Source organism: Orbicella faveolata, unplaced genomic scaffold, assembly GCF_042242905.1.
Source record: "Orbicella faveolata isolate gen_17 unplaced genomic scaffold, um_ofav_v1 contig_3, whole genome shotgun sequence".
NCBI classification, from domain to species: Eukaryota; Metazoa; Cnidaria; class Anthozoa; order Scleractinia; family Merulinidae; genus Orbicella; species Orbicella faveolata.
Window position 1 is genome coordinate 18,964,990 of NW_028301558.1, and position 13,894 is coordinate 18,978,883.

At 38.2% G+C, this 13,894-nt stretch overlaps 1 protein-coding gene across 1 annotated transcript; it reads right to left on the bottom strand.

Annotated features, from left to right (window-relative positions):
* Window positions 1-4,354: 4,354 nt before the first annotated feature.
* Window positions 4,355-7,498, bottom strand: LOC149106753 (uncharacterized). Its single transcript, XM_089298117.1, has 2 exons — window positions 7,289-7,498; window positions 4,355-4,718 (listed from the first exon to the last, which is right to left on the bottom strand). Exons 1-2 carry the CDS (start codon window positions 7,443-7,445, stop codon window positions 4,411-4,413), a joined length of 465 nt encoding a protein of 154 aa, XP_089154243.1. The 5' UTR covers window positions 7,446-7,498; the 3' UTR covers window positions 4,355-4,410.
* Between the last annotated feature and the right edge of the window lie 6,396 nt (window positions 7,499-13,894).

The following is a 13,894-nucleotide window of genomic DNA, read 5'->3' on the forward strand; positions in this document are numbered from 1 at the left end:
TTTCCGATATTTGCTAAGACCAGTCTAATAAAGAACATATTTGAAGAAGAAAAAAAGTTTGATAGTAAAACATGAATTATTTTTTGGAAAATAGTTCCGTGCTTGGTGTATTTTGGCCAAGGCGAGGACTTCAAGCTAACCTCGGAACTGTCCGAAAAAGTGCAATATTCCCACAACCAGGCAATCTAAAACGGCTTAAATGAAGCAATACTGCTTATGTGAATAATAAAAGAAGCTTTACTTTCAAAATAAAATTCTGTGTCTTTCAAATAACCAAGATTTAATTCTGTATGAAGGTGATTCGAATTTTAAACGCACAACCGTTAAAAAATACCCCATTTTAAGAGCCTGCTCACGCGTAAACAAGCACGGTGACCCCATTTTTTTTTTATTGTATTTTTTTAATGTTCATATCATGAATGTTAATTATGCCAAGTTTCAAAAAAGGTTTGATAGTAGAACAATTCCTAGGGAATTACCTTAAATCACTTCACCTCATATATTTGTCATTGTTTATGGAAATACGGTATTTCAGAGCTCTTGACCGTTCACGAAAATGCTAGTTGACGCTTTCAAGGTCTTTTGCTTTTGATACTGACGAATATTAATATGACACTTTAAGACGAATTCTGAGGGAACCTGTTTTCAATGGACACCCCGTATTAAGCACGGGTTCCGAGAGTGTCCGCCTAATACAGATTTGACTGTAACATAAGGAACGTTTTGATTCAAGTGCCCCGCGAACGGTGAACCGCCAGGGGTCACCAGACGTCAAGTTTGTGGTCTTCGAATTGCGTTTTGAACCGTTCAAGAGGTAGATTTTAACTGATCTAACTCAAGCAAGAGATTACAATCTCTTGACTCAGGAGCCCATCACTAGAAGCGTGCAATTTCCATACTAAGGCAATTTTACAGGGTGGCCTATTTTTAGGCTTCTTTTCCCGCGAAATAGGTCAGTTCCGGTCTATGTGTATGTCTACATGCATAAACTGGGCCTGGCTATGATTTTAAGGCAAATAAGGGGGAAGGGGAGGGGAAGGGAGGCGGGTGGTGCGGGGATGTAGCAATGGGAACGGCCGATTTTAGGAGGGAATATTGTGTTTGGAAAACCAATGATTGGGTTTGGGTTTGAAAGGGACGTCTCGTCCAAAACAATAGTTTTGAGTGAATGTAAAAATAAATAGCCCATGGTAAAACGTTGTAAATATACAGCAATGTGAAGGGCGTATAAAGAAGAACCCTGAAATGATGTTGCAGTCTGTGCAATTGACGCCGCTCTACCAAGCAACCATAAAATCGTTTTCCTAATTAATATTTAGCCTTAATTTGCTGTGGAGGGATCTCAGACCTTGGGGATATAACGTACTAATGTGTCAGAAATCGTCTGGGACCATTATGGCTGCGAAGTAACAAACAAATCATTTTTTTCAACAATGTTTTGGGCAAATTTATATCTGTTCCGATATGTTTCTTTTTCCCAGCCGAAGTGTGTTAACTTCTACTTCCCAGAAAATTTCCTTGTAGAACTTTGCCAGCCAGCAGACAAATCACCCGAATCCCCACACACTGAGCACACGACACAAGGGATTGTGGTTGCAGGACCTACACCTTCGGTGGGGTTGAGGGGGTAATTTGCGGATGGGTCGTGCTCAGCCAAAAAGTAAGTTTCAAACCATGGGAAATTTCCTAATTCCGACTTAGGAGTTGACAATAGGGAGCTTAAGCAAACCGCGACTTCAACGGCAACGAAAACCACTTTGTGACGTAGGCCTCCTCATTAAAGATTATTTAATGATAATAATAATATAAAACGCCACCCGTTCTCTGCAAAACAACACCGTGAAATGACGAATTTCTGCATATTTTGGAGAACGCGAACGACGGTGGCTAATTTTCCGCATTTTGGTTTGGAATTGAACGCTGGCATTCCAGTCAACATTACATATATATTTAATTGGTTTGAGAAAGTTCCGAATCCGACAGGCGCACGTACTGAACAGATCTAGACAATTACGAAATTCGAAGGTAAAATATAAATTCATTTTTTACTGAGCGTCGTCCTCGGGATTGCCGTGGTCATCGCTTAAGCTCCCTTAAATTGCTGCTCGATCGCAAATGAAATTATTTTTTACCTTCATTCTCGATTTAATTTGATTACATTCGTTGAGTGTGAGCGGCGAACAGTTATTCTTCTGAATTCAGCAAAGACAAAACAATTTGGAGTTGAATCGACAGACAGTTTTTCAATTTCTGAATCACTCACAAGTCACCTGACTCATCTGTCAAGGGCAAAAAAAAAGACCTCTAGCTATAAACTATTTATTCATGTTTTTCTGTAAATACAGGAAGCGGTGTCAGGCTGTGTCACGCAACATAACAGACTAACTCTGATTATTCAACCGATGAACTTGGCTTTATCAGTCAACTTGAATTTATAAATATTTACAACGCAAAATCAAAACATTATTTCAAGACGTTCATCAACTATTAAGACAGTTACCGGTATATAAAAATGACGATTAAGGAACTGACCCCAACTCGTTGTTAACGAAAAGAAAACTAAAACTCTTATTTGTAAGATACACAACCATTACTCGCGGATTAATTGACGATTTTTACTCCGTAGTCATAATTATGATTAAATAAATTAAAATCAACTAAATGCGACCTGACTCAAAACAATACGTTATGAATAACCCTAGCAAGTATTTTCTCGCTGGTTAAACAATAGCTGAATATATTCAAAGAAATCTACTTAATTCATATTTCCTTCGCACCCTTAATTTGTGTCTTTGTACTGAAGGCTCATATTATCTAAAACAGATGGATCAACAAACGCTGCGTTCGATTTTGATCAAAAATTTCTATGGCACTGTCACGTAATGATGACCGTACGAGAACTGGTGCTAGGCTCTGATTGGAGCATCTGGGGAATTTTTCTGTTTCAGCGGTCTATGTCAGCGACTGCTAATTTGATCATCACTCAGGAGGGAGAGGTCAACTTTGCTTCAGTGGCCATGCGATTGCGCGCCCGATGATCTTGGCCATTATGACGTCACTCGTGAGCCGGTCCGTGAAGTTTCAATGGCCGCTAAAAAGTGATACCAGAAAAGTTTTTCATCTGATGATTGCTCAAAGAATTTGAAAGAAAGCGATCAACAGCCCACAGGAATAAGATAACCTGTTAGTATTATGTCCAAAAATACTTTGAATTTCAAAAATTAGTCGTGAGAAGGCACAAAAAGACGCAACATTTCGAGATCGCTCAATTGAAAACGCGATTGAAAAATGAAGCTTTGCGCCTGTTTCTTGGGCGATATCTGGAGAACCCAACGATGAACAACACGAACACAAAAATATGATCTTGATATGGTTTAAAACGTTTGAATGGTGATGAAAACGAATCATTAAACTTATGCATAAAAATGATCAGTGGGTTTAAACCCATTATTTTGTAGACGATAGCATGGACGACCTACTGATCAATACTGGAAACCCTCGAAATATGAGAAAGTATTAGATGGAAAATGTTCCCTTACAAAGACATTTGAACTATAAAGTCATATGCTGGGTTAGAAAGTAAATAATGCACCAAAGAATTATTTTTCCGCGCTAAATTATCCGCAAAACTGTCAACGATAACATTTTCTTCTGCGAGGCCAACCAACTGACGCAAGCCGAGCAGACGTGTGGATATTTTTATAGATGGTAAGATATAAAATCACTGTACGGGAGACCTAAATGAAACAGATGATATTCAGAACAACATGGACGAGACCTCTTAGCAGAAAGGTGCTTAATTTCGTGTAAAAATGTTCGTGAAATATGAGATCGGAGCAGGATCTGTTTCCTCGGGCGTCCGCATGCAGTGCAGAGATATTTCTTGTCTCGCACCTCTGACAAGAAAGGTATCCTAAACTGGTGCTTTGGGCTCTAATTTTTTATATATATATCTCAGTAAGTTCACTTAAACTTGTATAGACTGTAGAGGAAAACTGTGTAGGATGTCATATGGAAAGAACTAAAAAATACAGAATCTGGTTCCAAGCAGCAAGAGAATTAAATAGGAAAGAAAATATGAACAGGGACACTTCCTATGCTAAGCCATTGGCAGTAAGGGTTAACTTATCCAGGAGAAACTTGTTAAACCAAAATGACTTATTGCCAAAACAAGGAGTTCAGTAAGGAAGGTTATGACAAAGCTGGAAAGATCAATATCAGGTGATCTCTTATTATAACCAAACCCCTTGTTTTCGAACAGTATCTGTCTTGAGAAACTGTAATAACTTTACTACCACTAAGTTTGAAATGATAATCAGTTATTTTCTTTATACTTAATGCTTTTAAATTTTCATCATAAATCTTATGTAAATAAAGATAGCTCTAACAATTATTTTACAAAGAAATATTCTAGAGAAGAGTGTCAGAGCTTGTACTCGTAAACATGAACCCCAACCCTGATTTCTCCCCAGCTTCATCCATCCCAGGTTCCCTGTTGCTTTTTGCATTGATGAGTTTATTATTGGCTTCAAGAGAATGATAAGCATACATTTTCAGCAAATAACAAAAAACACAAACAAGATTGGGTTTTACATGTAAATGTTTAATTGACAGCACAATGACAACACATAGATAGCTTTCCATGGTGGTTGAATGTATTTTCAGAAATGGGGCCTCAGTGCTTGAATGGTCTTGCAAAGGTAGTGGAGGATGGTAACCTAAGGTTTAAAAAGATCAAATAAGACTCCTCTTAATATTCACCAGTTGAAAACTGGAGTAAATGTTTATACGACCTCCCTTCCCTCTTTGGTTTTTACATCTCCCCCAACTCTTTTCAACAGCAAGTGTAAACTATAAGATAAATTTCCTAATGAGATCTAGCACTAGGAACTCAATATGTATTTACGATTAAAAAAAGTAATTCTCACAATTAAACAATCCAACCCCATCCACCTTTTAAGTCCTGTCCAAGCAGATACAATGCGGTAATGTACAAGAGCTAATATTTTATCATAATTTATAAAACATAAAATAGCTCATTTGCAGTATCAATGTATTGAATTAAGGTTTTCAGATTTTCACATAGAGAAACTTTTTCAGCACCCTCACCTGCACAAAGAAAAAATAAAATTTCTGAAGTGTGTCATATAAAACTACATCAAACACTCTCCATAAAGCATTTTTGGATCCTTACTTAAAGAACAGCTACAATATTGTTTTGGAATTAAAATAAATCAAACTTCAAATTCCTAAGTTGTTGATCAACTGTGCCAATTTTGTACACATAACAAGATCCAGCAACAGGAACTCAAGGTGACCAGAGTTTGGAACTCAAGTTTTGTTATATAAGCATACATGATTCCAGCCAACTGTGAGGCCCCTTATTTGGTCTCAAGTAACCAAGAAAGCCATTACCCCATTGACCCTAGCCCAGTTAACTTTCACCATTTTGTTGAGAAAGTGAAACACAAGTCACCCTTAGCAACATAACCAGGGTAACCCTGGTAGGCCTGATAACCTTTTTTCGTCAAAATACTATGACTGGCCTACCTGGGGCAACTCATGGTATGAAGAAATCAAAATTAACTCACAAAACCCCACAGTGATCAAATGACTGAAAGGAAGCCAAAGGAAGAAGGATAACTGAGCACTGGAACATGAAAAAAGGCTTACATGTACTAAGTAATTGAGGAGGGACAACTTCGTTTCATATAAACACTTGATAAAGTTGCCTCAGAAGGGTCTGAAAGGGTTGTCTTCAGTACCCAAGACCATATAAATGGGATCTTGTACTCTCCTCCACAGAGGCTCCCTATGGGAAATTGAACATACTCCAAACTACCAGCCTACAGTCAAAGCAGCACAAAAGAGGCCTATGCTGAGGAGAGAGTACCTTGTATGTCAATATGTTTAAAGAAAAGTCTTACAAGACTAGACTGCAAACCATGGGTAAAATGTAGACTGCAGGCTTTTTAAGAACATCATATTCCCAGAGAGAGAGATTCAGCTAACCATACACCGGCTAACCTGAGCCGTATATTTCAGGCTAACAGCACTTAGATCTCTTTGAAATATAGATAGGACCCTGTGGGCACTCTGATTGGTCAAAAATCCATGTTTTATCAGAGTTTATTATATGGCTCTGTCTCACAAGGACTGGGAACTACTGAATTCACGAGTTTGATTGGCTGAAATCGATATTGAAAGCGTTCTAGATTTTCCCATCTAGACAGGTAATATTTTGCGGTAAGAAAGTTGCAAACTAAAATACAAAGTCATTGACTGTTTTCATCTAACAATATATATTTATGGAAGTGCCATAAAGCCTGATGAGAAAAAAAAGTAAACAGGACAAGCAAACTTTAGCAGAATTAATTCAGCTTATCGCCGATTCGCAAGCAAAAAATGATAGTTAGTACAAACCAGTTACATTAAACGAATTACATTATTCTTGTTTGTGCCATATAATGAACATCTTATTAACTGAGCTTAGTCGGTCTGTATGGGAGAATCTTGACCTCTCTTGTGTGTACAGACCTCACTGCGTTCGGTCTGTACTCACGACCTTGGTCAAGATTCTCCCATACAGACTTCCTGCTCGGTTAATAAGAGCTAAATATAACATAGAAAAGGCGTGTTTTATTGTTTTGGGTGTGTAAATCTATATCATAAAGCAAATAAAGAAGCCTAAGCCATGTATTACACTGTGATAAAACACTCCAGACATTTGACAACACTCCAGAAATGTAGAAAACACTCGCCTGTTTTCTACATTGCTATCACAGTGTAATAAACGGCTTAGGCTTCTTTATTTGTTAAATAAAGGAAATGGGAATACAATATATTTCGATTCTTAAAAAGTCTGCAGTCTGCATTTTAACCACCGCTGTGCAGTAGGCAGGCTTTAAGTCTCATTTGAAAAATTGAGCTTATGTTCTTGTTTGTGAAAGTTCTCATTTCCATCATTGTGGATAGTATTTCTGTTTGTTGGGCCTGTTGCTGGATATGTGCCGAGTACGAGATCGCAGATATTTCTTACTCAAATGAACTGATCATTTTTACTGCCGATTCTTCAAAATCATCTTCAATTACAATGTTTCCTTCTACATGTAAGCTATTCTGTGACCAAGTTACACGTTTCTTTAAGCTACCGATCACGTAAAAAACGCAATTTTACAGAGCGAATTGTCAAAATTTTGCCCCACATATTTCCACCGGAGAGCGATGACAGTAACACTTGAAATACACTTTAAGCAAGATTTGTCAGTTATAATGAAAATCTGCTTACCTCTCAAGAAAGAAAAATGATAATGACTCCTTGAGATCCAAATACAATACCATTTGAAGCTGGAATGATTGGAGAAATCCGCCTCAAACAGTTGTATCAGCGAGAGGCGACGACGACATTTTCGAAAACTTCGTGCATTTGCGCGCCTCTTCGCCATGACGTCATAATGGCCATGATCATAGGGTCAGTCAAATCTGACGTGTTCACCTCTCCCTCCTGATCATCACTTCAGTGCAAAGGTCGAGCGCAACTCAGCAACATGCATCTCTCTATGTCCTTCATTGCCTGTGTCTTCTTGTTACTGAATGGTGTGTTTTCAATCCACTTAGATAAACAGTGCGGGGTTCTGGAGACTGTCGTCCTTAAGCAAGCGCATTTAGAGAAGAAAGTTGAAGCACATGACAAACTCCTTGGTGGTGAAAGCTGTGCAGGAGTACGATCGTTTAAAGAAAATGATTGATAAGATCCAAATTATTAACAGGGATGTTTATGCACCGTTACAAAATTAACCAAGCTGGAGCTCGGGCTTCGTCAGCAAATAAGGCCACAACTTCTGTAAGCCCAAAAATATTGCAATTAGATCTTTAAAGTGAAATGTTCCCTGGCAATATTGTTTAAGTGGACATGTAAAGTGAGTTTAGTCAACTGGTGAGTTCGCATTTAGCGACCATAGTTTCACTCGCCTTGCAGCCGCAAGATGACTAGACTTTCTATAAGTCCTTTCCAATAATATTTCCATTGTTAGTTTCGCCGTGCCTTTTCTGGATCAAGGTAAGGTAAGGTAAAGTCTGCATGCGAGCCAAGTGGCCCATCAGGCCGGAGCTTATCCCGGTTTCTGTAGCATGAAGCGACTAGGAGTATTTCTACTCCCCCCTGGATGGGATGCTAGTCCATCGCAGGACTATAATTATAAGCCCCTAAAGCTGTAATTAAGGCTGTTTTTAGCAGGTCATACTGTTGCTATGGTAGCCTATTGTGTCACAAAAATGATAACAACGTGTTCACCAATGACTGGGCAGTGTTTTGATTCCATGATTGTAGCATTAAGTGATAAAGAGTGGTAATAATAATCCATCAAAATCTAAGCCCTGGAATCTGTTTTGAGCCACCTTTTAAGTCTGAATCAAACATAAATATATCATGCTCCATTCGTGAACATATTTTAAACACATCTCTACGTTACCCGTAAACCTATAGTCATGTATGTATGTATCTGGCCGCTTAATAGGTGGCCGCTTTGTAGGAAGGGGTTTCATTGACGTTTCCAGCAGGAGGTCAACTGGTTTTCCGCAAAGGCGGACAAAACCATTTGATCCGAAATTATTATAAGGGAAACTTTCCACCAAGTGGTCAAACCAGCTGGGCAAAATGGTCTTCGCAGCCGGTAAATTTTCCCGTTGCCCGGCCCTTAATGAAACGGATTGAAACCCCTGATATATAGGGATTCGACTGTACTTGCCTTTACAGCCGACAGCCCCTCAAAAGCGTCTAGAGATGTGACCATCTCAGTTGCAGAAGCAAAGGTGACCGCCCGTTTTACCGGCTTCCGCGGGTTGCAAGAAGCAGTCAGTGAATGACTTTCAGGACTTTCGTGAACACTTGTCTGAAGTCGTCGTTTCGTTGCAAATTCTTTCCGTTTTTCACACAAGAGAGCTTTCACAGAGTTGACGCTTTCCTTAAACAACTTCTTTCGAGTTCGGGGACACAACGACTTTCAAAACGTTTTGGTCGGCGTCCCCTCCGCCATTTTCTCCCTTCGAGAGGATCGCGCGCGGAACGTGTGAAATCTGAGGAATGTCAATCATGTTTTTCGCGCCAAAAATTGGGGCTCTGACTGACTTCCCTGCAAGCGAAACAAGTCGACCTCTCGCGACTTCGTCGCTCGCGCTCGCGCATTCGTCACTCAATCTGCCTCTCGCTTGGCGAGAGACTAAGCGAAGGTTTTCGTCGCGCGAAGATTACCCTCTCGCTTCGCTCGAGGGAGATAAGTAAGTCAAGGATTAAGAAAAGGTCGACTTGTGGCAAGTCTACAAGATGACAGAAATCTTGAATTAACTTCCCGCATTGATTTTTTGTTCATTTTTGGACAATGTGGAGATAACTGTAAATAAAATCTGTTTCTGGAAAGAAAATAGGAGTCACCGACCGTCTAAGATCTTTAAACGCAGGCAAAGATGTAGCAATGGCCATCTGTCCTATCATTGTTCATTTTATTACTTAGCGCGCGCGCTTATGCATGACATGGCGTGTGAATTTGCGTGCGCAGTAAGGATGCGCAGAAACAATTAGCGCGAACGTCTTAAGTCTAGTTTTCCTTATGTACAAAATAACTTTCAAATTTAAGGAAACGATTGAAAAACATCATCGGCTACGTCTCTTTGACTGTTCGCTCAAAGAAAACTCAAGCTCGTAATGTAATTGTCAAAATAAAGCTAATATTTTATTGGACTTCCTGTGTACCAATTCAACATCAAACTTCATTTTCTTTCTCGGAGGTACCAGTTCTCCAAAACAACTCACGATATTGCTTATATAGAATCTAGAACAACGCATATGAATTAGCAAAAGGCATTTATGCATGTCATTGCTTTAAATAATTTTACAACCCATACTTAAGGGACAATATTTATCATACTAAAACACCACATTTCATGAATTGATACCTAGCCTAGAAATTTTGCCATCAATGCATTCAAAATCCTAATTTATTGCAAGCCATCTCGGCTTTGTTCACTTTTTCTTTAAATATGTCGTCTCTCCTTATACTCAATTGCAATTAAATAATTTTATGTACAGAAAAATCTCAATTTCCGACCTGCTAAACAGAGTCGGAAGTTTAGATTAAAACCTTCAAAACAGCACTAAAGATTATATATAAGGAGAGAGAGGAGAGGGAGTTGTTGACTTCTCACACCTTATCTGTCGGTGCTCCCGGCTTTCAATCAATCCCTGGGGTCTTCCTCCTCCTTTTCACAGATTCCTCCCTTGCAGTCCCCTACCGCCTTCTCGTCCCCATTTTCCCGTTGCTGATAGTGGTAACGGCACAAGTGAAAATTACAAATTGGTTCTATAAAAAAGGAGTTACCATATTAACCTATCTACACCAGCTGTTGTAAAACAGCCGGTTGTAGATTGACCAAAGGGGTATCATTCGAACAACAGAATGTGATTTAGAGCCCTTTACGCCTAAGACCTGAACTGAATTTGTCGCCGGTGTGGGCTCGTACAACTTTAGTAACATTTGAAGGTTCACTTATCAAATACAAATTTACCTGCACTGATTCAAAATCGTAATTATGATTAAATAGCAATTTACATTACTATTACTACTTATTCTTAAATAGTTGCTACTGCTCCATCCCTATCTCATAATTAAATAACGATTATTAATAGCTATCCATCAATAAAAAATGTATATGAAATGAAAATACATCTTATCACCTTACAAAACTCATGTCTCCATTTCATTTGATAGATCGGACAAATTCTCTTATATTAAATTCTCCAAAATTTCTTTGAGAATCAATTTAACCATTCACTTAACGCTGACTTTAAAGGAGCTAAGTCACAGTTAGCACATCTTGAAAGGGTTAAGTCTAAATTTTGAAGTTTGTCGTTTGTAATCCATGTAAATCGTCTCCATCCTTAACCATCCTTGTTCCTTTATTGTTTATTATTATCTCTTTGGTGTTTTTCTATTTTAGTAAACTATTATTTTACTCAGTGTTTCCTTCAATTCGAATGTAGTTTTGTACGTGGCCAAAATAACTCAAAGTACCGCGACTGAGCTCCTTTACGAATTCACGAGTTCCAGTTGTAGTGTCCTCTCTACCTTCTCTTTCCATTTCATCTTTAAAAATGTAACTGTGAAATTTGCAATGATTTATGCATAATTAGCACACTTAACAAATTTCTGTCAGAGGAGTATAGACTCTCACACATGATTTTCAACAGGTGGTAGTAAACTTGACAGTGAAACAGTTAATTCATCATGATTGAACAAAAAGTCTTGAAACTCTTCTGCAAAAATAAAAACAAAATGAATTGTTATTATATTACCGATGAATTCAAATGTTAGGGAAGAAATTCTTCCATGACTGAGAAACTCAAAGAACTATACTTAGCTGGAATTATTTATTGATAGAGGTATTAGGACTATTAACACACTACTCTGACACAAGCGAACAAAATTCTTCGTCAGTTTTGCTCTCGACACTGCAGTTTCAGTGCCTTTTTTAATCTTCGCTCTAATATTTACTTATTCAATTTTCAACGACATATTAGAGTGAAAAGAGTGCATTAAAAATCTAAAAAAAGGGACTCTACCTATGTAGTAAACACCTTTTTCGGGAAAACTGAGTTATGGAGGGAACCAACGAGCTAACAACCGAACAAACCAGTGAAAAAGCAAAAGAACGAGTGAAACAGCGAGTGAGTGCACGAACGCGTGAAAGAACAAGTGAGTGAGCAAGCGAGCGAGCGAACGACTACGAGCGAACGCGGAGGAAAGAAAGGAAGATGGAATCAAATAAACCTTTCAGTATATCTAAAACAAGCTCCATTAACTGCCTGTTGAAATGCTCACCGTTTCTACTACTCACGTTATGGTTATCGGAGTAGGTGTCGTCAATGATCTTTAAAATGCTTTTCAGAATATCTTCTTGTTTGCTACCACAGATAAAACTTTGATTTGGCTTGCTGCATGTGTTCCTGTAAATTGGAAAAAATTGGTTGATTTCACAAGCCTGCTGGACAGTACTTGTAGAGACTGTTCTTTATGTAACAACTAACACTTGATCTTACTGCATGACTCATTGTTTTATATCTATATTTTAAAACACTTACATACGTACATGTATTTCATATTTTATTAATTATTAGATAAGTAATCGTAGTTAGGTGTCCCTAATTAGTATACATTGTATGCTAGCGACTTCGACACGTTAATAAAGTTCTTCTTCTTCTGTAAGTAGAACTGAAAACAATTTTCACGCTTCAGTTGAAGAGAGGGAGACGTTTAACGTTTAACACTGCGACTTTAAAAAATCTTCGGTGGACTTAATTTCGGAAGTGTTTTTAAAAGATACCAGAACACATATTGGAGTTGTGTTCCGTCTTTATTTCCATGCAATTATCGTCATTTATGATGCGTTTTTTTCGTTTGTGCAGTGCATGCAGCGGTCGTTTTTATTATCTTCCTCTTGAATATTAATTATTTACTATTCTAAACTTTTTCCTACCAAACTTGTTCTTACGTGCTTTGTCCCTCAAGCACTGTTGTAACTAGATGCTCAGGAAAATGACAAATGAACTGAATACTTTGCCTCTTAGAGTAACCTTTGATGGTGTTCTGAAGACAATTTCATCGCTTCTTACACGCAGTATGCGATTATAAACGATATCAGTCAATCAGGAAACAAAGTCTGATTCTGAGATATCGTGTTAAACTATGTACCAGAGTTCCAGGTTCCATCTATTATTTTAAGTTTCACTCGAGTGTCTCTTCCCCTCTAAAGCTGTAGTTTTGTGCCGGCCTGTTATCTTCCTTTGAGCGACACGCTTGCCAAAAGTTGACTGAAACCAGTTACCTCAATTTTTCGGGCGTACTTCTATTCTACCGAAAGAAAGGCAGGATAGAAAAATCTTTGGTCTAAACACAAGTACAAAGAAATATTTGAACTATTTTGTTTAAAGATTCGTTGACCTGTTACTTCAAAGTTTACTTTTACTTTGGAAGGATGTTGCGCAGTAACATTAATCCACAATTAATATTTCAGACGACTTTTTTTCTTGTATGCTTGCAACCCAGTTTCTCCCCTTCGAGTAGTTTACACAGTCAGACATCTTAACCTGTTCAAACACGAAACATCACCTACTCCACCTTGGTTAAAATGTCAGTTTGTTCGTGTAAATTTGTCATGCAAAAAAACAAAGAAAATAGGTGTCACTAAAGAGCAAAAGAATTGAAAGAGTTTAAAGAGTGGCAGAATGAAAGCTAAGAGTGTCATAATTGATAACTGAGACCATTTTTATGAAGAGAAAATTACAGGGCGACCTGTTTCCGGCCTTTTGTAAAGTAATGCAATTCACTGCAACTGATGTGGCATTGTTTTATATTTCCAAAATCTCTTTTTCGGAAACACTAATGAAAAGCGAGTTCACGCCGGCCATTTTTTTTTTTTCTGTTCACGCATGAGGGGTAGACAATGCAGATTTGCCCAACACTGAGCGAACCAATCAGGTAGCTTAAAACACCAAGGTGACTGGTCACTAAGTGTACGTGTATATGCAATTCGCAAAGCGTCGATGTACGTCATTCAACGAATCTTTCTCCCAGTATTGTATCTACACTTTTTCCTGGGTCTTGCCCAGGAGGAGTGAAAGTTCGATTGCTGCTATAACTAATTCGGATCGGTATAGCAGAACACCGCAACGGCTTTTATAAAACGATTCCAGTTGTAGATCATTTAAACCATGGATTTAATTTGTTCTGGTGTCCTTGAAATTTTACTTTTTTTAACCCAGGCGATACAGAAAAGGGCGTTCGATGATTACGTTGCAAAATGTATCTTTCTAAAGCAATAAAGCATTAACAAATTACCAAAC